At 41.4% G+C, this 20,594-nt stretch overlaps 1 protein-coding gene across 1 annotated transcript in view; it reads left to right on the top strand.

The window, feature by feature from the left end:
* The window catches only part of MSH4 (mutS homolog 4), a 1,456,061-nt gene that overhangs the window by 160,660 nt on the left and 1,274,807 nt on the right, over positions 1-20,594 (top strand). Inside the window, exon 4 of the mRNA XM_044086833.1 lies at positions 16,533-16,669. Coding sequence (XP_043942768.1) covers positions 16,533-16,669 — 137 coding nt within the window. The remainder of the gene's footprint in view (positions 1-16,532; positions 16,670-20,594) is intronic.

The raw sequence follows: 20,594 nt of genomic DNA, 5'->3' as shown, positions 1-20,594 counted from the left end.
ATTCCAAGAGAACATCCAACAGTCTGTTTTGACTCCATCAAACAGGATTGTGCTCCTGGGATGTCTACTAGACACCCCAGTACAAAAAGCTTTTCTTCTGCAGGAAAAAATAGATCTATATTAGATGTATTTCAGGGGTTTTCTACTCAGGCATTAGTCACCATGAAGGAATACCTTAGGATTCTGGGTCTCATGGCATCTATGGTTCTCATGGTATGTGAAGTGTCTTTGGTCCTATCATCAACACCCATTATAGGCTCATAGGTTCATAGGTGTTTACTAAGCCAACAACCACAGGGGCCTTATTAAGCCTAGCCATGCATACTAAATCTCTGATAAGTTCTAATACCCTTGATAAGTATAAGCATGGGCCAGGAAGATGAACCATTTACAGGTTGCCTGTGTCCATTAGACATAGGTGTCAAACTAAGGATATATTTCTGGTTTCCCATCCAATTGTCCAAGTTTCACTTGAATTGGGTTAGGGAGAAACTCTGCTTCACATGGATGGGGAGCCTGTTCCATGGACAGGGTAGTCTCTGGGATACATACCTAACTCTCCAGCAGGTCCTATTTATATCACAGGCAAGGTTTAAGTCTTTAGAATGGGTAATTCTGGTGCTGTTTGTTTTGTGGATATGCAGGAAGTCCATCAGAGTGGAGTCTGATAATACCCTATATGCCAGGCATAGATCTCCCCTCCAAAGCCTGTAGGAGACGGAATACATGGATAGGGCCTTGCGGCAGTCTGCCTAGGACATTTTACTTACACCCTGTGTTTTTTTACTGAGGAACTTTTGGGGATGTTCCAGTTGTTGGATATGCCTGGTTAGGTACATACCAAAGGGGGCATTGTACTCAGTGATAGGTCTGATGAATGCGGAATACAGTGGAACAATGACTTCCTTGGACTTAGATGCCATACCTTTGTTCATAAGTTGTGCAACATAGAATAATTTCCTCAGCATTGTAGACACGTGATGGTCAGCTCTAAGGGGTGTCTTGTCAATATGATAGTTACCAGAGATGGATGACTTCCCAAAGGATGCTATTATGCATTTCTTGGCATTTAGTTTTAGTCCATGGCTCTGACACCAGTTGTTTGCATGTGTCAGGCCCTCCTGGAGAACATTTGTGTCAGCGTGAGATTCAGTAACATCTCCTAATTTGCAATCATCTGTAAATTTAGTCAGCCAGAGTCCACTGACATGGGCCTTGACTTCTGAGAAGAAAATGCCAAAAAGCAGTACAAGGACTGATCCCTGAGGGACTCCACTTGTGACTGGCCTCTTTGTAGAGGTGGATGTCCCAGTTCTAACTTCCTGGGTCTTGTCTGTGAGCCAGTTTGCTATCCACTGGGTGACATACGGGTTTGTACCTAACCTCTCCAGTTTTTCAACAATGCCTGAGTGGGTTATTATGTCAAATGCCTTGGCCAAGTCCGGGTAGACAGTGTGAATGATTTCCCCCTCATCCATTGCTTTGGTGACCTTCTCAAAGAAGTCCACTGGGTTAAGTCCAGTGTCTGGAGGTTTACTATATCTCTGTTGACCATCTCCATGATAATTCTTTCCATGGCTTTACATATAAGACTAGTGAGACTTATGGGTCCTTAGTTTCCAGGGTCTGTAGATGGCCCAGATTTTTGCAGAGGGATGACTGTTGCCTTTCCCCATTCATGAGGTATGAAGCCATTTTGGAGGCTACAGTTAAGAAGTAATTCCAGAGGCTCTAATAGATCATGTTTCATGTTATTTAGAAGGCATCCTGGGATATTTTCCGGGCCGATTGATGCAGTGTTCTTGGTCTTAGAGACAGCATTAAGGACCTGTTCCCTAGAGGTAGTAGAGAGAGTTACATTTGACACTGTTTGCTGAGGGAAGGTTGAGGGGGAGAGAGGGGTAAAGTTGGAGCTTTTCAGATTCCAGTTCTGGGATTTGTGAGAAGAGAAATTACTTGGTAGAACATGAAATATCCCTGAATCCACATCTATCTTTCTCTTCTCCTTCTCCAAAGCAGTCAGTCACCACAGATGCTTCAGACTTTGGTTGGGGAGCAGTGTTGAGGGAGATAAAAGTACAAGGTATCTGGAACAGCGAAGTCAGACACAAGAGCATAAATATAAAAGAGATGCTTGGCCTTATCAAGACACTAAACTCTCTGATTCACCTGTGGTCTCCAGGACCACCACAAATTGTTACAGATAATGCCACAGTGATTTGGTACATAAACAAGAAAGGGAGAACCAAATCTTAACTCCTATGCAGAATAGCCATGTTAGTATGGGATATAGCTTTACTGTACAGCCTTGCTCTACAGGTTTCCTACATTCCATCAGAGCAAAACTGTGTGGTAGGCAAACTGAACATGACAAAGGTATACTCTCACAAATGGAAACTAGATTGGGGGTCTACCAAGATATGATCCATTTGTTCCTCAAGCAGATCTTTTTGCCTCCTGTTTGAGTAATCAGTTGGCAAAATTCTGCAGCAAAATCACATACAAGAAGGCATGGAAGACAGATGCCTTTTCTTTTCCTTGGACAGGAATGTCCTTGTATACTTTTCCACTCTTTCCACTGATATCCAGGATACTTTTGAATATTCAGAAGGAATCCCCCCAAGATTATTGTGGTGACTCCCTTCTGGTCCCAGTCAGCAGGAGTTCTCCATTTTTTTGGAATTGACCAGGAGCAGTTACCACAGGCTGTCTCTCAGACTGGATATACTCACACAAGAATAGAGGTGCATGGTACAGCCCAACCCCAAACAAACTACAGCTGACTGCCTGGATGATAGGGTACCTGGAGTTAAGAAAGGTTGCTACTAGCAAATCATATATAAGCAAATGGAAAAGGTTTTCTAATTGGCACCAACAAAATAATCAGTGCCCATTTAGGACTAGTGTTTCTCCGATTTTGCAATTTTCTGTGTAAGTTAGCTTTCTATGACATGTCTTACTCATCTATTAAGGTTCATTTGTCAGCCATTTCAGCATGCCTGCCTATGGATCACTCTCTTTCAAGGCATTTTCATGTCAAAATGTTTTCCATAGAGGTATTGTATAAGAAACTTCCAAGAAAACTGGTGTCGTCTTCTTTGGGTCTTAATTTTGTATTAGAGAAGCTAACACTTGCTCTATTTGATCCAGCACATTTGGATGACTTCAGATTCTTAACATGGAAACAATTTTACTTATTACTCTGACCTCTGCAAGAAGAGTATCTGAGTTGCAAGCTCTTATGGTGGGTTAACCTTATTTCATTTTCCATATTTCTTCAGAATCTCCAGTAGAAGGATTTTCATTTTCTTACATAATAGGTAAAATAAAAAGATTTTTGAGACTCAAAAAAAAGATATTACGATCTCCATGCAGGTAGAGACTCCTAAGCTTTTGGCCAAACTTCCTGTAATAGGTTCATAGAAAGACACCTTTAGTGTTGCATGTACTTTGCGTGACAGTCAGCCCCCTGAACCGATAAAGCCTGAGAGGCTATCTAAAAGTACCACAGTCCCAAAAGTTCATTTTTGAAACTCTGGTTGATCCATCTGTGATTTTCTTAGCTAAAGATTCTAGTTCTAAAAATCTTACTACTAGTAATACTGTGCCTTCTGGCTTTCATCGGGTATGGGAAGAAAGTTTCAACATCCTTTACCTTTACTGTCAGGACACTCAACTGTCAGACTCACATAATAAAATATCTGCTGGCATCATTTGCAGACATGAACAAGGTACTTGCAGATTTATGCTCTTCAGATGTTAAATCCTCCCTACTCAGCATGATCTCTGCTTTAACACATCACTAACCATTCTTTAAATTGTTCATATGGTGCTGCTGATGCAGCATCCCGGAGCAGCTGCAATTGGTTCAGTTATGCATAAATGTGAATGGCTTAGATCTCAAAATCTGCACAAGAGTGTCAAGGTAAACTTTTTAATGCTCTGTTGGACAAGGAAATTCTTTCTGGTATTTCTTCAGTTTTAGTTTTGAAAAGGTTTGATGAGAGGGTCAAATTCTTTCATGGGGTCAAACAAAATTTTCAATCTCCCATTCCTAAATATATCAAGAATTACCCTTCCAGGGCAAGCAAATGGATATAACTAAGGAAATTATTTATCTGATGTTGTTAATCTTCATTCATTTATGACAAATGGTTCTCGGTTCCATCCTCAGAACCGATGCTTTGTCTTTATAATTGCCTATAATACCTTTATTTCTTAGTCATTCATACTTGGTGATACTTTCCTTCCTGTGTGAGTGAAATTTTCTTTCCCTTTTTTACCGTACTGGCATTTCTTAGTACCATCGTTGGTACAGGCTCCTCCCTCTCCCTTACCCTTTGGTAATTTAAATACCATTGTTAGGATTCTCCTTTTTCCTTTACCCTTTTTGGGTACTCTTTCCACTTACTATTGTTGGTAAAATGTAAAAAAAAAATCCTTTGTGTGTGTGTGTGTGTGTGTGTGTGTGTGTGTGTGTGTGTGTGTGTGTGTGTATCCTATCATGATAGGATATCTCTTCTGCTTTGTCACCATTAAATTACTGTTTTCATTGCTGTTTGTTTACTGTGGACTGGATTTTTGTATAGTGGCAGACAAAAAGGGCACTACTGGTTTCAAACAATGTGATAAATGTGGCAGGAAGATGCCAAACTCTGATGGACATCTCTCCTGTGTCTATTGCCTAGGAGTACTACATTTAAAAGTTCAACCTCTGTGCGAGCTCTGTAAGAGCCCACACTTTAGCTGAGCACAAAAACAAATGAATCCTAAAGGGTCTTTTACAAACTCCTTTCTCAGAGGCTTTATCTGAGGTGGAGGTCTCAACCCCTGCTAAAAAAGAGATGAAAAAGAGGAGCTGGTCAGTACCATTGTCTCCTCATTCTCAGGAATCAAAAAACACTAAGGCTTAGGTTTATATGGAACTGAAATTAAACCTTGCAAAAATGACTTTGATACCTATCTCGGCACCGGAATCTAAAACTCTGTCCACGGTGCCAGCCTTGACCTCGGAACCGATAATGACTATTTCTTCCACTGTACCAACCACTCCCATGGTACCACAGACCCTCTCGGCACCAAAAATAGTTTCTCCATTAAAACCGGTCACCCCCCCTCCCCCAAATCACAACCTTCTGGTCTTCCAACCACGGTGCCGAAGGTCAAGACACTAGCCAGGACCAAATATTCTCTGTCAGTTGACACCTTTGTTGGACAGCAAATAAGTCCATTTCTTGATTGGCTCAAATCTCCATCAGGGATGTTAACCCATTCCACCAGAAACCTTAATGAGCTCGATGTAGTGAGACTTATGGATCAGCACCTAGCAGCCAGAGACATCCCAACTCCATCTAGAACCTCCCTCCCACTCTGAGCTGATGAATTTTCTCCACAGACTCCAACATATATTCCTCCTTCAACCTCCCCTCAGGTATTGGAGCCTTCGATGCCAGCTTCTTCAGTTCCACTGGTAGATCTTACCATGGTTCCGGAGTCTGCCCTGTGGTCCATGGCTCAATCAGAGCCAACCCACCCTTGAGACCATGACTGGTCCTAACGGCACCATGACCCCTACTACACAGACGATTTTTTTCCTACGGTGCCATCTATGGTTCCGGCTGCTTTGGCAGCTCCGAGTCCTCTTGGGGCTCCTTCGCTGGGGGTGGGCTCATCGGAGTGGGGTGTGACCCTAGTACCAAGGTTGTCTTTCTCGGTTCTGGGATCCCATCCCTCTTTGGGTGGGCCTGCCTTCCAGGTTATGGAGAGGTAACTCACCTCAGCAGGTTCACAGTTGGCCCCTTCGATGCCAGAATGCCACATATACATGTCTTCTGGTTCACAGCTGACACAGTCCACTACGCTGGGGCATCGAGCACAGGAGCAGCAAGATACCCTATCGCAGGGCAGCCTCTCTCTGGAGTCTTCTTTGGATGTTCCCCCCCTGAAGATCCACCCCGTAAGAGATCATGCAAGAGGAAGCACATTGATTCCCCTGTGGAATTCCTCACCGAAGATTTGGATTTCAAAGAGGGGGAAGGGTCCCTATGGTCACCCCCTGAGGATGTCTCATAAAGAGACATACTAGAGATTCTGAAACAGAGGGGTGGCTGGAATCCCAGCAACCCTTCTTCTGAGGAATCTGTACTCTTCCAGGATTTTCAGATTTTCATGCTCGACCCTCTACTTCCTGGGTGACCCCGCCAGCAGATGAGTTAGTCCAGCTCATCATGCAGCACACGTGGAAGACTCCTGACACCACTGAGCCAATCTCCAGGAGAATGGACAAAATAATCTCCCCTCCAGAGGATCAGCCCTATTGGTCCAAAGGCTTGGCAGTAGACGCTATGGTGGTGGCAGCAGCCACAAAGAAAGAACTCGCAGAACAGAGTCCTGCTGTCCGTCCTCCAAATAGGGAGTCTCGGATGATGGACAGGCTAGGGAAGTGAGTTTATGCTTCATCGATCTTTGCCATGCAGTCGTTGAACAACCTGGCACATTTTACCTGTCTCCAGAGAGACCTCATTATGGAAATCTCAGGAACTTTGGCAGGAGCTGTGTCTGGTGAGCTATGTGACAAAGTTGCCTCACAGCTGGCCACCCTGGAATCCATATCTAACTTGTCCATATGGTTGATTTCACATATGACTGAAGGGGTGGCCAGAGCAGCAGGTGCAGGAGTTGTCATGAGACGTCATGCCTGGATGTGCTTGTGCGACTTTGTGGACCCTTTCAAGTCTTCCTTCATCATTGCTCCCATTGACACTTCCTCCCTTTTTGGTCCAAAGGTTAAAGACACACTAGCCAGGTGTGAGAAGGACAGCAAGACCCTATCTGCTGTGGGCATATGTTTTTCCGCTTCTCAATGATCCTACTCTAGGAATCAGAGAAGTGGAAGGATGTGGTACAGGAAATCCCAAGGGCCTTTCTGTAACACATGTGATGAGTTTTCCCCCTGGGGGAGAGGTGGGAAACTCAGCAGGAAGACACCCCCCTGATGCAGAGGGGGTCCGCCTAACCAGGGGTCCAGAGATTCTTATTCTGGACAGTCCTACCAGCACTCCTGAAGAGCGACGCAATTACTTGCCTTTGGAACCAGTCAGGGGACAATTTTCTCTGCACCATTTAGCCTGGCACTCCATAACAACAGATTATTGGGTGCAGATGATAATTACCTGAGGTTATCACATCCCATTCGATCTTTATCTGAGGCCGCAAAGGCAAATCCCCAATGTTCCACGCAGTCACTGGGATGTAACAGCACAAGAAATTCAAAAGTTGCTCCAAAAAAGAGTCATCCAAACAGTCCCACAAGACCAGATAGAATCCGGATTTTACTCAAGGTTCTTTTTAGTGCCAAAAAAGACAGGAGACTGGAGGCCAATTTTTGATCTCAGCATCCTTAACAAGTTCATCAAACAGACCAAATTCCAGATGATCACAGTTCAGTATATCTTACCGTTTCTGGAGAAAGTTGACTGGATGTGCTTGATAGATTTCCAGGATGCGTATTACCATATAAAAATGTACAAACACTCCAGGAAATATCTCCTCTTCTGGCTGGGAGCCAATCACTACCAATTTCGAGCGCTGCCCTTTGGTCTCTCCACAGCCCCCAGAGTGTTTACCAAATGGATGGCAATTGTAACAGCTCACTTGAGACTGCAAGGATTCCAGGTGTTTCCATACCTAGATGATTGGCTCCTTACCACCCCCACCAAGCATCTACTGCTTCTTGTCTTACACTACACTCTACAGCTAGCAAGATCTCTAGGGATCTCTATAAATGATGAGAAGTCAAAACTAATACCTACTCAAAGCCTAGAATTCATAGGAGCAACATTTAACACAAGGTCTTACTTAGCCACCCTCCTGCTTCACAGGCTTCAGAGATTAAGATCTCAACTCCGAGTGATACTCTTTCAGGACAAAGTCCCAGCTCATTCAGTCCTTCAACTGCTAGGTTCAATGGCAGCAACCATTAATATAGTTCCTCTAGCATGACTACACATGAGATTGTTACATTGGCTCCTAGAGTTACAGTGGTCCCTTTAACACATCCAATGTCTCACCCAATCTGTATAACAAACCTCTGCAAGCAAGATCTGAATTGGTGGATGAAGCCAGAAATGGAGTTATGGAGTCGCCCCTTCTCACCCTCTCAACCCAAGGCTGTTGTAACCACAGACGCATACCTGATGGGGTGGGGGCATTTTCAGGGAAAGACGGTCCAAGGCACTTGGTCCCCCATGGAGGCCAATTCTCATATCAATGTCCTAGAACTGAGGGCGGTGCTTCTGGTGTTGCAAGCATTCCAGTCTGCCCTCCCATTGGGGACAATTGTTATCCAGTCGGACAACATGTCGGTCATCTGGTATATCAACAAACAGGGGGGAACCAGATCTTACCCGCTGTGTCAGGAAGCCATGAGACTTTGGCAATGGTTGATAGCCTCCAAATGCTTTCTGGTAGCAATACATATTCCCAGGAATTCCAATGTTATTGCGGACAAACTGAGCAGATGTATTCTCCTGCCTCACGAGTGGTCTCTCAACCCAGTAATAGAGACTGACATTTTCCATCACTGGGGTCAGCCTTGCTGCGATCTTTTCACATCCCCCACCAACCACAAGTGCAGCAGCTACTTTGCCCTTATCCCCCTCAGGGGGTGCTCTGAGGGATGCTCTAATACATGATTTTCCCTTGGGACTACTTTATGCCTTTCCTCTTTTTCTTTTAATACCACAGTTTCTAAAGAAAGCTCTTCAGTTGAGAAGCAAAATAATCCTCATTACACCCTATCGGCCCTACCAAGTCTGGTTCCCTTTCCTTTAGCCTCACCTGGTTTACCGGCCGTGGATTCTGGATCCAACTCCAGCACTACTGTCACACCCACAGGGGTTGATCTATCCAAACCAATAGAGCCTCAAACTGACAGCTTGGTACCTCCACTTCTAGTAATTGCCAGGCAAAATAACCTATCTTCTCCTGTTCGAAAAATGCTTCTGACTTCCCATAAACCATCCACCAGGAAGATTTATTATAGTAAATGTAACAGATTTGTGTTTTGGTCTTGGGGGGAGAAAAGAATAGACCCCTTTTCAGCTCTGATCAGTTCAGTTCTAGAGTATTTATCAACCTTATTACATTTGCGAGCTTCAAATTCTACAATCTGGGTCCATTTGGTGGCTATTTCAAACTTTTACAATGGTTTCCAAGACTCTTCTTTATTATCTCACTGCCTCTGTAAAGCCTTCATGAAAGGGGTTATACATATAAAACCACCCTTCAAAGAGCCCACTGAATCATGGAATTTGACACTGGTCTTACAAACTTTGATTTGTCATCCATTTGAGCCTGCTGCCACTTGCTATCTAAAATTCTTGTTTTGGAAGACTTTATTCTTGGTAGCCATTACCTCAGCGAAAAGAATATCAGAATTACAGGCCTTGTGTGTAAAACGGCCTTACACAGTTTTCCACAAAGAGAGAGTAGCTCTTTGGACTAACCCCTCCTTTCTATCCAAGGTTGTCTCAGAGTTAAATATTAATCAATCCATTGACCTGCCATTTTTTTTCCAAACCTTTCTAATAAAGGAGAATATTGTTTATATTTATTGGATGTACATAGACAATTATGTTTCTACTTAGATAGGACTAAATCTTTCGAAAATCTGATCAATTGTTTCTGTCCTTTTCAGGACCCAAGTTGGGAAAATCATTTTCCAACATCACTTTGGCAAAATGGCTGAGAGACTGTATCTCTTTTGCTTATCAACAAAACCAAATGCATTTAACAGCTAAAATCAAGGTGCACTCAACCAGATCAGTTGCTACTTTGATGGCTTTTCATTCTAGAGATTCTATGGATTACATTTGCACAGCAGCTTCTTGGGCTTCCCCTCATACCTTTATCACTCATTACAAATTGGATTTGGTCTCCAGGGGGAGAGCATCCTTTGGCTCAATGGTGCTCAGGAATATCCTTCCATAGGGCCTCCCAGAACATAAAGTAGCTAGGGACTCTGTTCCATCCATCATGAATGAATGAAGGTTAACAACATCAGATAAAGAAGTTATGTTCTTTCCATAAAATTCCATCTGTGTTGTTGATCTTCATTCATTCATGATATGCCAACCTCCTACCCATCTGAAAGGCTCCTGGAGGTTTGGATTTGGTCCTGGTTACATGATAGGGTATTTGCTCAGAGAAAGTCTCTGCTTTTTTTCATTACGGGCAAACTCAATCTGAGGAAATAAAGAGAGGGGCACTATGGGTAACCTTAACTCGAGAGTTTTTGGCTGGAGTGAGCTTGTTATATTGGCCAAGTCATTTCTGAGGAGGGAACTGAGACCCATCCGTCATAAATGAATAGAGATCAACAACACAGATGGAACGTTATGGGGTACAGGATCTGAATTGCCTAGACATGGTAAGACCTTGTTAAGTTTAATTCTGGTGGCTGCCAAAATAACAATTATTAGAAAATGGAAATCAAAGTCTAAACCAGCCACACTTGAAGCAGTAAACATTGTAACTGAGATAAAATAACTAAAAGAGGGAACTTTAGAAAGGGGTAGGAGCAAATTACATAACAAAATGGAAACTGTAAGAAACATACATGCAGAAAATGTTTTGGAGGAGGAATGAGGTTTTAGAGAAGTTGGAAACTGACCAATTTATGTGCCTTTGGATTGATTATATTGTACAAAAGAATATATGTGATGTATAATGTTTGTAACTGTGAACATGTTAATATGGTTTGTTTTCTTTTATATAAATGCAAGTTTGCCTGTGTCACAAATGATACTACAATAAGGGTGTCAAAAAAAAAGAATTACCCTTCCACTCCTCAGGTCTTCTACAGAAACCTTTTTAAACAATCCCCAAAAAATATGGGAAACAGTAATTTAAGAAACAATAGCAAGGCAACTCTAAGAAAAAGGGGGTGCTGCCCAGTCTTAAGGGCAGTCGGAAACATTCTTGATTGTCTTCCCTTTCCTTTTCCACCCCTCTGTCCTCTCCATCCTGGCCGTGCTCTAAACATTGCAGGCAGAATTTCTATTTCTATGTCTGGAATCAAATCACAATGACCTCATGAATACTGGAAATCATCTAAAACAGAAACAAGTAGCAGTGGGACTCCTTTTCCCAAAACCTAGGCGTTCCTCCACTCCCAGTAAATCAAACTTGTCTCTTCTTTCCCATCATGTCCCATATGTTATCTCATGGAGTCAGAGAACCTGTTCTAGATTCTCAAAATAAAAATGTGTTTTATTCAGTTATTTTCTTAATGCCCAAAAAGGAGGGAACCTATAGACTTGCATGGGTCTTATGTTTCTTAAACTTTTACTTAAAAGTTTCAAAATTCACAGTGCTCACCCTTCAATCTCTCGTTTTCCACCAATTCCACCTCTATGGTTTTGGTGACTCTGGACCTAAAAGACATGTATAACCACATACACATTCACAGAAACTTCAGACACTTTTTAAGATTTTCTGTTAATGTTTCACATTTTCAGTTCGCTTCTTTACCCTTTCGTCTTTTCATGGCTCCAAGGATATCCACAAAGTGTCTTGCACCAGTAAGGATGGAAGGATTTCATGTTTTTCCATATGTAGATGAATGCCATATTTTTGCTGACACTTTTCAAAACTGTTAAGACTTCTGCTGTTTATCAGACCTCTTTTCTAAAGTGTGAGTTTTCAACTAAATCTGGAGAAGTCTCTTATTCTTTCTCACAGAATCACATTTATAGGTTGACTGCAAGATGCATTATTATTGATGATTTATCTTCATAATGAATAGACAATTTTTATCACATCCAGTTTCTACAGTTTTTTTCAACAATCATTGACTACTACAGGGGAATATCTCAGGATTCTGTACTCATGGCTTCCATGATCTGATGATTTTTCTAGCCAAATTACAGATAAGGAAAACACAGTGGTTTCTCAAGTTAGTACATAGCACCAACAACCTCACCCTCATTTTTTTTTCCAAATTCCAGTACTTTCCTTCAGGAAAGAGCTATTATTATGGGCAGATCAGATTTTACAAAATCGAGTTCTTCCCCTCCAGCCCCATCTCAGTCTGTAACAATGGATGTTGAATGTGCATGTGGAACTGTATCCAAGGGAATCATAGCACAGGGTTTATCAGACCATCATTTCAATTTAAAAAAAAACATGTAAATACCAAAGAAATGATAGCTTTGATCAATGCATTAAAGAAAATGAATCATTTGTGGATTCCAGGACCTCTTCAGGTAATCACAGACAATACTACTGTAATGTGGTATATAGACAAACAAGAGGGAACCAGGTCCTACCGTCTATGCAGACTATCTCTGATAGCCTAGAAACTGGCAACTTTGCACAATCTATTCCTTCAGGCTATGTACATCTCATCAGAGCAGAACACTGTAGTAAATACACTGAGCAGATCCAAGACAGACCCTCCCCCAAATAGAAGTTACACTCTGGGGTTTTCCAGGAGATTATCCAGTTGCATGAAGTTCCCCAAATAGATCTGTTTGTCTCCATTCATAACAGACAATTGAGAAAATTCTGCTGCAAGACACCTTGTATAAAGCCTGGATGACAGATGTCTTTTCCCTTCCCATAGAAGGAATGTTCCTTTGTCTTCCCCCTTTCATCTGATAAACAGAGTTCTTTTAAAGATCCAAAAGAACTCTCCAGAAATGATCTTGGTAGCTTCCTTTGGGCACAGACAACATTGATTCTTCCTTCTCATGAAAATGGCCAAGGGAATTACCATAAACTTCCCACAGAATAGATCTACTCATTGTGACAAAGGAGGTACTGCTAGCAGAGCTAGCTGGAATTTTGTAAATAATTATATGTCATTTGCAAATATCAACATGATTTATATAAGATGCTTGTGTTACAACAATATTAGAACTGTATGCCATGTGTATACCAAACTGGTCTGTATAGACATGTGTTAAAAAGGCATTTTATAAAGTGCTTGTGCTTAAAATGTAACCACAGTGTGCCATACTGGAAAAGAACAAAAATGTACATGCACTATTGTAACTGTTTAAATGTATATATTTTAATAGTGGAAACTGGAATACAGGAGGTTAACTTCAGAAAAATAACTGAAATTAAATTATTTTATAGGCTAGGCCAGAGACATAATGTCTGTGCTGAGAAGCTTTCTGTATTGTCTTCAGAGTGAAGTAATTACTAGTTTTGAAAACAAAACATGAAGAAATGTAATTGTTTTATGACTTCCAGCATCTGTCAAAGATCCGAGGTCTATGTATTTTCACAGGTAGATGCTAAATACTGCTAGGATCTAGCAGTGGGGATTTCACCTGGGATAGAGTCAGATGAGAAATTGTCATTCTGAAAGCTGTCCCAGCAGTAATAATTGAGATATTAATTTCGGAAGTCTCTTAGTGAGACAGTGCATTCTGTATTCTGTCTTGGACTTGAAAAGAGCCATTCACCACAACATACGCCTTTCTCTACAGTAAGTAAGTTTTAGATTATAGTAATTCTCCTATATTCAGTCAGGAATATAGTGAAGCTTAGTTTAGATATTTTTCTTTATTCATTTGAGACTATCCTGCAATGATGTTTTAAATATTTCCTGTGGTTTTGAACTCTGACATTACTGTAAATATATATTTAGTATTGTCTTGTTCTTTTAGTACTTATTATTAAATGTATTTAAACCTTTCATTGTGGCTAATCTGTGTAGAGATATTTAAGTTTTAAGAGTAATTGCATATGTATTTGGTGATACTGTGTGGGCCACTCCTAATAGCCTTGCTGTTGGTCAAACTACCATTCATATTAATATTTATATTACACAGTAAGATTAGACACCCTTTGTTAAGAGCCTTAAAGTATCTGATAAGGAGTTGGCTGGTGGCAGTGTTAACTACCTTAGAGATTGGACAAGAGGGGGCATAGCTACTAAACCTGTGCCAGACTTTCACAGGTGTGCGTATGTGTGTGTGTAAATCAAACCTCAGAGTGTGTGTGTGTGTGTGTGTGTGTGTGTGTGTGTGTGTGTGTGTGTGTGTGTGTGTGTGTGTGTGTGTGTGTGTGTGTCAGTGAATTGGGCAGGGACATGAAGCACTGGTTGGACAAAGTGGCTGCTGAAAGTCTTGACTTGGCCACTCAACTGAGATCTCAAGTCTATAGCTGTGCCAGTGGGGACTCTTATTGGGGGATCTGCAGAAAGAGGGAGAAACCAGCCCCGGACTGACTGTGGTCTCTGTGTGCTCTTAAGGGAAATTGCATTTGATGAAGAGAGCTGTATCTGGCAATACTGTGTGTGTACATGTTATCCTCCCAGTGTACATCCCCCACCGGTGCCAGTGGTCTGGAGTGAGGCTCCTTGATTACTGGTCCAGTGGTGGGGATCACTGAACCGCCCCAACCTGTAATATTTACATCTGACTCTTGGATGATAGAAATTTGATCCCATAAAGACACCTTTCTCTAAGAATATGCAGTAGGCACTAAATGTGGCTGGAAAACTGACCACTAGAAAATCCTAAATGGAAGTTATTTTCTAGTTGGTGCCCCAAGAAGATGAACCAGGACCCAAACAAAGCAGAGAAGCTCCTCTGATTTTACATTGTCTGTGTGGATTGCTCAATGCAGGCCTTTCTTACTCTTCTATGAAAACTCACCTTTCGGCCATTTCTACATATCTGCCTTTAGTTTACCCCATTTCTTCTTTATTCCAAATTAAACAATTTTTGAAAGCCAGCTCATCAGGCTAATTTGAAATTCCTAACTTAGAAAATGGTTTTATTCACTGTGCTAACTTTGACTTTGGGGGCTGGCATAGTGGTTAAAGTGTTTACCTCACATACACAAGGTACAGAGTTTGAATCAAACCTTTAAGGAGAAATCAGCTAAGCTTAAAATGGCTTGCAGGGGCAGATAGCCTAGTACTTACCTATGAGCCTATAGACAAGTACCTGAGTTGCAGGCTTTGGTGGTGAACCAGCTATTCCTCTTTTTTATAGGGACAGAGTAACTAACCATTCTTTTATGACAAAATTGGTTTCAAAATTTACTTTAAATCAGTGCATTCATCTCCCCATGTTCTTTCTTGAACCTAAAAACAGGGGAGAAAGAATCCTGCATACCATGAATGTCAACCAACAACTCATATACTACATTGGCAGAACAGAAGACTTCAGAACTTCAGACCTGCTCTTCATTTCTTTTGATGGAAAGACGAAAAAGACTACCAGTGTCAAAACAGACAATTTCCTAATGGTTATCCTTTTCCATTTCTGTTATTCTCACCATGGTAAATCCCTTCCTCAGAAGGCTAAAGCTCACTGTACCAGAGCCATGACTACTTCTAAGGCATTTTGGAAAGGGATGAAATTTAGATCCATTTTAGAGGCAGCTACTTTGTCATCTGTACACTCCTTCACAAAATATTACAAGACTGATCCTTTTAATATAACCAGAGCAGGACTTGCTAGATCCATTCTTCAGGGGTTCATAGGCTCTTACCTTCAAGACTCCTCTCTTGTTATCTAGGGTTTGACAGTCATCACATATAGGTATATGGTACTGCAATTGTTATCTAATGATGAATGTAGTACAGTTCTGTAAGTAAACTTACCATAACAGTAGATGTTCAAATAAATCATTGTTGCAGTAATGCAGCTCTCCCTCCTGGCCTCTTATCTCAATTTTTTTGTCCTATCTTTTGGGGAAACTTTTTGGCCAGGGTGGGGTTTCTTTTCCCTTATCCTTCTTTTCTACTAGTACATAAGCGTCCAATTTGAGAACATGTTTGGTTGCTTATTTCTCATGCTCCCTTATTTAGTGGGGCAAGAATTTTGTCTGAATTTATTCGAGCACAGCCTCAGATTTCCTTGGATTTCCATTACATTTACATTTACCGTGCATGAGGAAGTTGCTCAGAAGCTTTCCTGCATTGGCCAGACATATGATCCTTAGCAGGATATATATCCAATATAACTGTATGGTTCTGCAACAGTGATTTATTCAAACACCTACTGCTATGGTATGTTTACTAACACCACTGAACTTTTCCAGTTGCTCCCAGTATAGACATTGGCAGATTGAGTCTTCCATCCTTTCAGGACATTTCTGCTGCATTCTGAGTGGTCTACCTCTGCAGCACGTTTGTATAACTGTGACAGTGCACAATCTGGAATTAGTTCAATTCCCCTTTATGGAGTGCCCCAATGTCCGGATTGCATATAATCAACACTTGGCACAATACTTGCCTACAAGTGCATTCAATGTTTATGAGTAACCCAGCCCATTTATAATTGTCTATACGTCTGCATAGTGTGTTCAGATTATTTTGACTAGTAAGATTTTATTTTTGAATTACAGCACAAAAATATAAGTAAACCGCCCTGTATTAAATTGCAAGCATTGATCAACATTAACTTCTACAGTTTTTGATTATTAATAGTAAAACTTTGTAATGTATTTATGTAATGCTCAAGAAAAATTTACATTTTCAGTTAATACGTTTTCACTATTTGTAGGCATGATAACACAGTTAGGTGAAAAGTATAATTTACCGATGAAAACAAGCTTCAGTACTACCCGTGGATTTTTTATCCAGATGAATGCTGAAGGAATTATACTACCAAATGGACGCCTTCCATCAGAGTTTATGAAGGTACCAGTGTTATTTGCTTTTGTGTACAAGGAAAATAACCTCACAATTTTGAACGGAGACTGTTCTTTCTATAGAACTATTCTTTGATTAACTTGGAAGGTGAACCGAGAAAATTATCCCATTTCCATCACAACTTAATCAAAGGAGGTTGTTTTGCAGTACTGTTGCTTATATCAGCATTTACAGTACTAACCATATGAGTAGGTAGAAGAGGGGTACATGTGCAAAAGGATGAACGTGTGAACATTAGATTGTCTTGATTTTTAAACATCATGTGATGCCATTTACATGTGTTCGTAATTAAAGCTATACTTCTTAGGGCTGCAAACATAATAATGTAATAAAAGGCAGTCATTTCAATTGTAACATTTTGTCTTGAGTGTTTTTCAGAAACTAACCCTTTGGGGGAGTGGCCAAGGATGAGCCTTGAGTAGCAGCACTTTCTTGAAGCTCTGCCTTATCATATCTTTTGTGACAGAAATTTTTTATTTTAACTAACTAAAAAATATTTTTTTTATATATTTGGTTTCTTCTAATAGCCTAGTAAGTTAGTATTATAATAGTTTTAATTTTTTTTTAATTTTTCCTGTCAAAAATTAAGAGACTAGCTTCTGGCATTTGATACCAACATGAGCCTCACAAAATCCTCTCATCAGGACTCAGCAATAAAAAAAAAAGTTTCAAAATCTTTTAGCCACTATTCAGGAACTATCAACAAAAATTGACAAAATGGACATGAAGATTGATGCTTTTAAAGGAAATACTTCTCACCAAATGGAGACTTTACATCAAGATCTTAAGCAGCAGAAGAAACAAATTACTGGTATTGAAACATCTCTAAATGACATGGATAGTAGAATACAACAAAATGAACATAACTTAGAATTTCTTCTAAAGCAAAATACCCTGATTCAATCAAAAATAGATGATCTAGAAAATAGATCTCGAAGAAATAACATCAGAATCTTTGGGTTACCAGACAATCCAGCCTTCCTGAGAATACTGGAAAATATGAAGGTCTCTCCAAACACCATTATATTGGGCGACTTCAACTACCCAAACATAGACTGGGAGCATTACTCTAGCTCCATCACCCTAGCCCAAAGGTTCCTAGAATTTATAAACTCAAATGCTATGGAACAACTTGTTACCACTCCCACAAGAGGGGAAAACATACTGGACCTGATCATCACCAACATGGGGACACTATGCTCCAGACCAGAAGTGTATCCCTCACTGGTAAGATCAGACCATAAACTAATCTCACTGGATATTCACATCCCGACCCCACCCCTGCCCAGAAAACCACAGTGAAAAACTTCTCTAAAGCAAATTTCACATGCCTCAAAACCGAAGCGAAATCCTTCAAAGCCCCCGGGCCTGTGGAAAATATGGCCCAGACCGCAGAATCCTTTATAAACGCATTCTATGAACACCTTCAGGAATGCATGGATCATGCAATCCCAAATAAAACCAAGACCCAATCCTCCAAAGGCAGATGTCCTGTCTGGTGGACCCCAGCCATAAACAAACTATACAACAGAAGGAGGAAGCTACTACATGATAGAGCAAAATCCCAAAAGGGAAGGCATCTCTGATCAGTATTAGCAAAAAACTATGGGCACTCATAAAATCGTCTAAGGCCAGCTTTGAGAGAAAAATTGCACAGGACACTAAGGATAATCACAAGGCTTTCTTTAGTTATGTTAGGAACCTGGGTGGGAATTCCCAGATATGCTCAGAATTAGTCCAAAATGACAAAAAATACACCGAGCCCACAGACATTGCCAACATCCTAGCTGACAGGTTCAGTGCAAACTTCTCCCCTCTCCCACCAAAAGGGCAAATATCTATCCCAACAGAGTGCTGCCCCCCTGACATCTCAGATGTTCAGGTAAGAGCCGCCCTCTCCAAAGCAAAAAACACAGCATCAATGGGACCAGATGGTGTCCCAGGCTGCGTCCTACATGAACTCCAAGAAGAGCTAAACCCAAACATAAAACTACTGTTCAATCTTAGCCTTACTACAGGATATGTACCCAAAGAGTGGCGTACAGCAACAGTGGTCCCTCTCCACAAAGGTGGTGCCTCAACGGATCCTGGAAACTATTGCCCCATAAGCCTGACTAGCTTGGTCTGCAAAGCTATGGAAAGGATCATCATGGACCTCATAAATAAAGATATTGGGGACCTACAGACACTGGATCCTACCCAGTTTGGCTTTGTTAAGGGCAGATCCTGCCTCTTAAGCCTGGTCGATTTCTTTGAAGCAGTCACCAAGGCCATTGACGAGGGGAAGGTGGTCCACACAGCGTACCTGGACCTCGCAAAAGCCTTCGATACAATACCCCACTCGGGCATTATAGATAAGCTCACCAGCTTAAATATAAACCCCTATGTCACTAGATGGGTTGCAAACTGGCTCAAGGACAGAACCCACATGGTTAGAATTGCTGGAGCCATGTCAGACTCCAAACCAGTTACAAGTGGCATCCCACAAGGCTCAGTCCTGGGACCTCTCTTGTTCGGTATATATTTCTCGGCAGTACAGGCCAACACGTAAGGACTGTGGCTGACCAAGTTCGCAGATGACTGCAAACTGGGCGCCATAATCGACTCTCCAGCCGACACAAGCATCCTCCAAAAGGGCCTCATAGAAACAGACAGCTGGTGCCAGAGCCATGGCCTCAAGCTAAACGCCAAAAAGTGTATAGTCATCCCTTAGGCAAAAACAAAGTGCCCACAAATTACCACATAGGTGGTAATCCATTAAGTACAGAAGAAGTCATTAGGGACCTGGGGACCCAAGTTGATAGCAATCTCTCATTTGACAACCACGTGGCCAAAGTGGTTAGAAAAACATTTTATATACCCACCTAATCATGAAGGGATTCACATCTAGATCAGGGGAGGTCATCGTACCTCTTTACTCATCCCTCATCAGGCCCATAATTGAGTACAATGCCCCTTTTGGGATGTACCTTACCAGACACCTGCACCAACTGGAAAGACCCCAAAAGTACCTCACCAAGAGGATCAAAGGGCTCAAACAGATGCCATATGCTGCCCGGTTAAAGAAACTCCAGATCTACTCAGTGGCATACCGCCTGCTCAGAGGCGATCTGTGTCTGACGTATAAAGTCATGTCCAACCCGAAATTAATGGACATGCTGCACCTCAGAAAATCCAAATCCCATCGAGCTACGCGCTCGAGAGACTTGAACCTCAGCACTGAAATAAATAGGACATGCTGGAGGGACAGATTCATAACCCAGAGGCTCCCTTCACTCTGGAATAAAATCCCAGTCCAGGTTAGGCAGAGTCCCACATTGACTCTCTTCAAGAGGAATCTTGATGAGTGGATGGGAGATCGTAGGTTTACCCCGGCTATCACTTCTGTGTCACTGTTAGACAGAGGCACACTATACTAACCTCAAAAAAAGGCATAGCAAAATTAATTTAAAATGGGTGGCGAAAGCCAAACACACTGTGGCTAGGCTTATAAATGCCCTAGGGCAGATAGCCTAGTATGAACCTATGAACCTAAAATAATATGGAGTATATATATGTAATATGGATTCCAGAAATTTTACTGCTACCTGAAGCACTTTGTTTTGGAGCCCACAGGTCCTTATCTACATCCAAAACTACCAAAAGTAACTCCTCAAAATCAGTCATAGTTAAATTTCTATCAACTCATGATAAAAAAACAGTTTTGAAAACTGCTTGGTCTATGTCACCTATCAAATACAAAGATAGCACCATACGTTTTGATAATGACTACTCTACTTCTGTTATAACTAAAAGGAAACAATTTTTACCATTACTTAAAGAACTTAAAAAAGCACAAATAAAGTCTCACCTGCTTTTCCCTGCAAGGTTGAGAATCTTCCTTCAAGATGGTCCGAAGGTATTTGAGGAACTA

Source organism: Protopterus annectens, chromosome 10.part0, assembly GCF_019279795.1.
Source record: "Protopterus annectens isolate FY-2018-M chromosome 10.part0, PAN1.0, whole genome shotgun sequence".
Lineage (NCBI taxonomy): Eukaryota > Metazoa > Chordata > Ceratodontiformes > Protopteridae > Protopterus > Protopterus annectens.
Note: the sequence above shows the minus strand (reverse complement) of the source record. Positions and strands in the feature narration are given on the sequence as shown.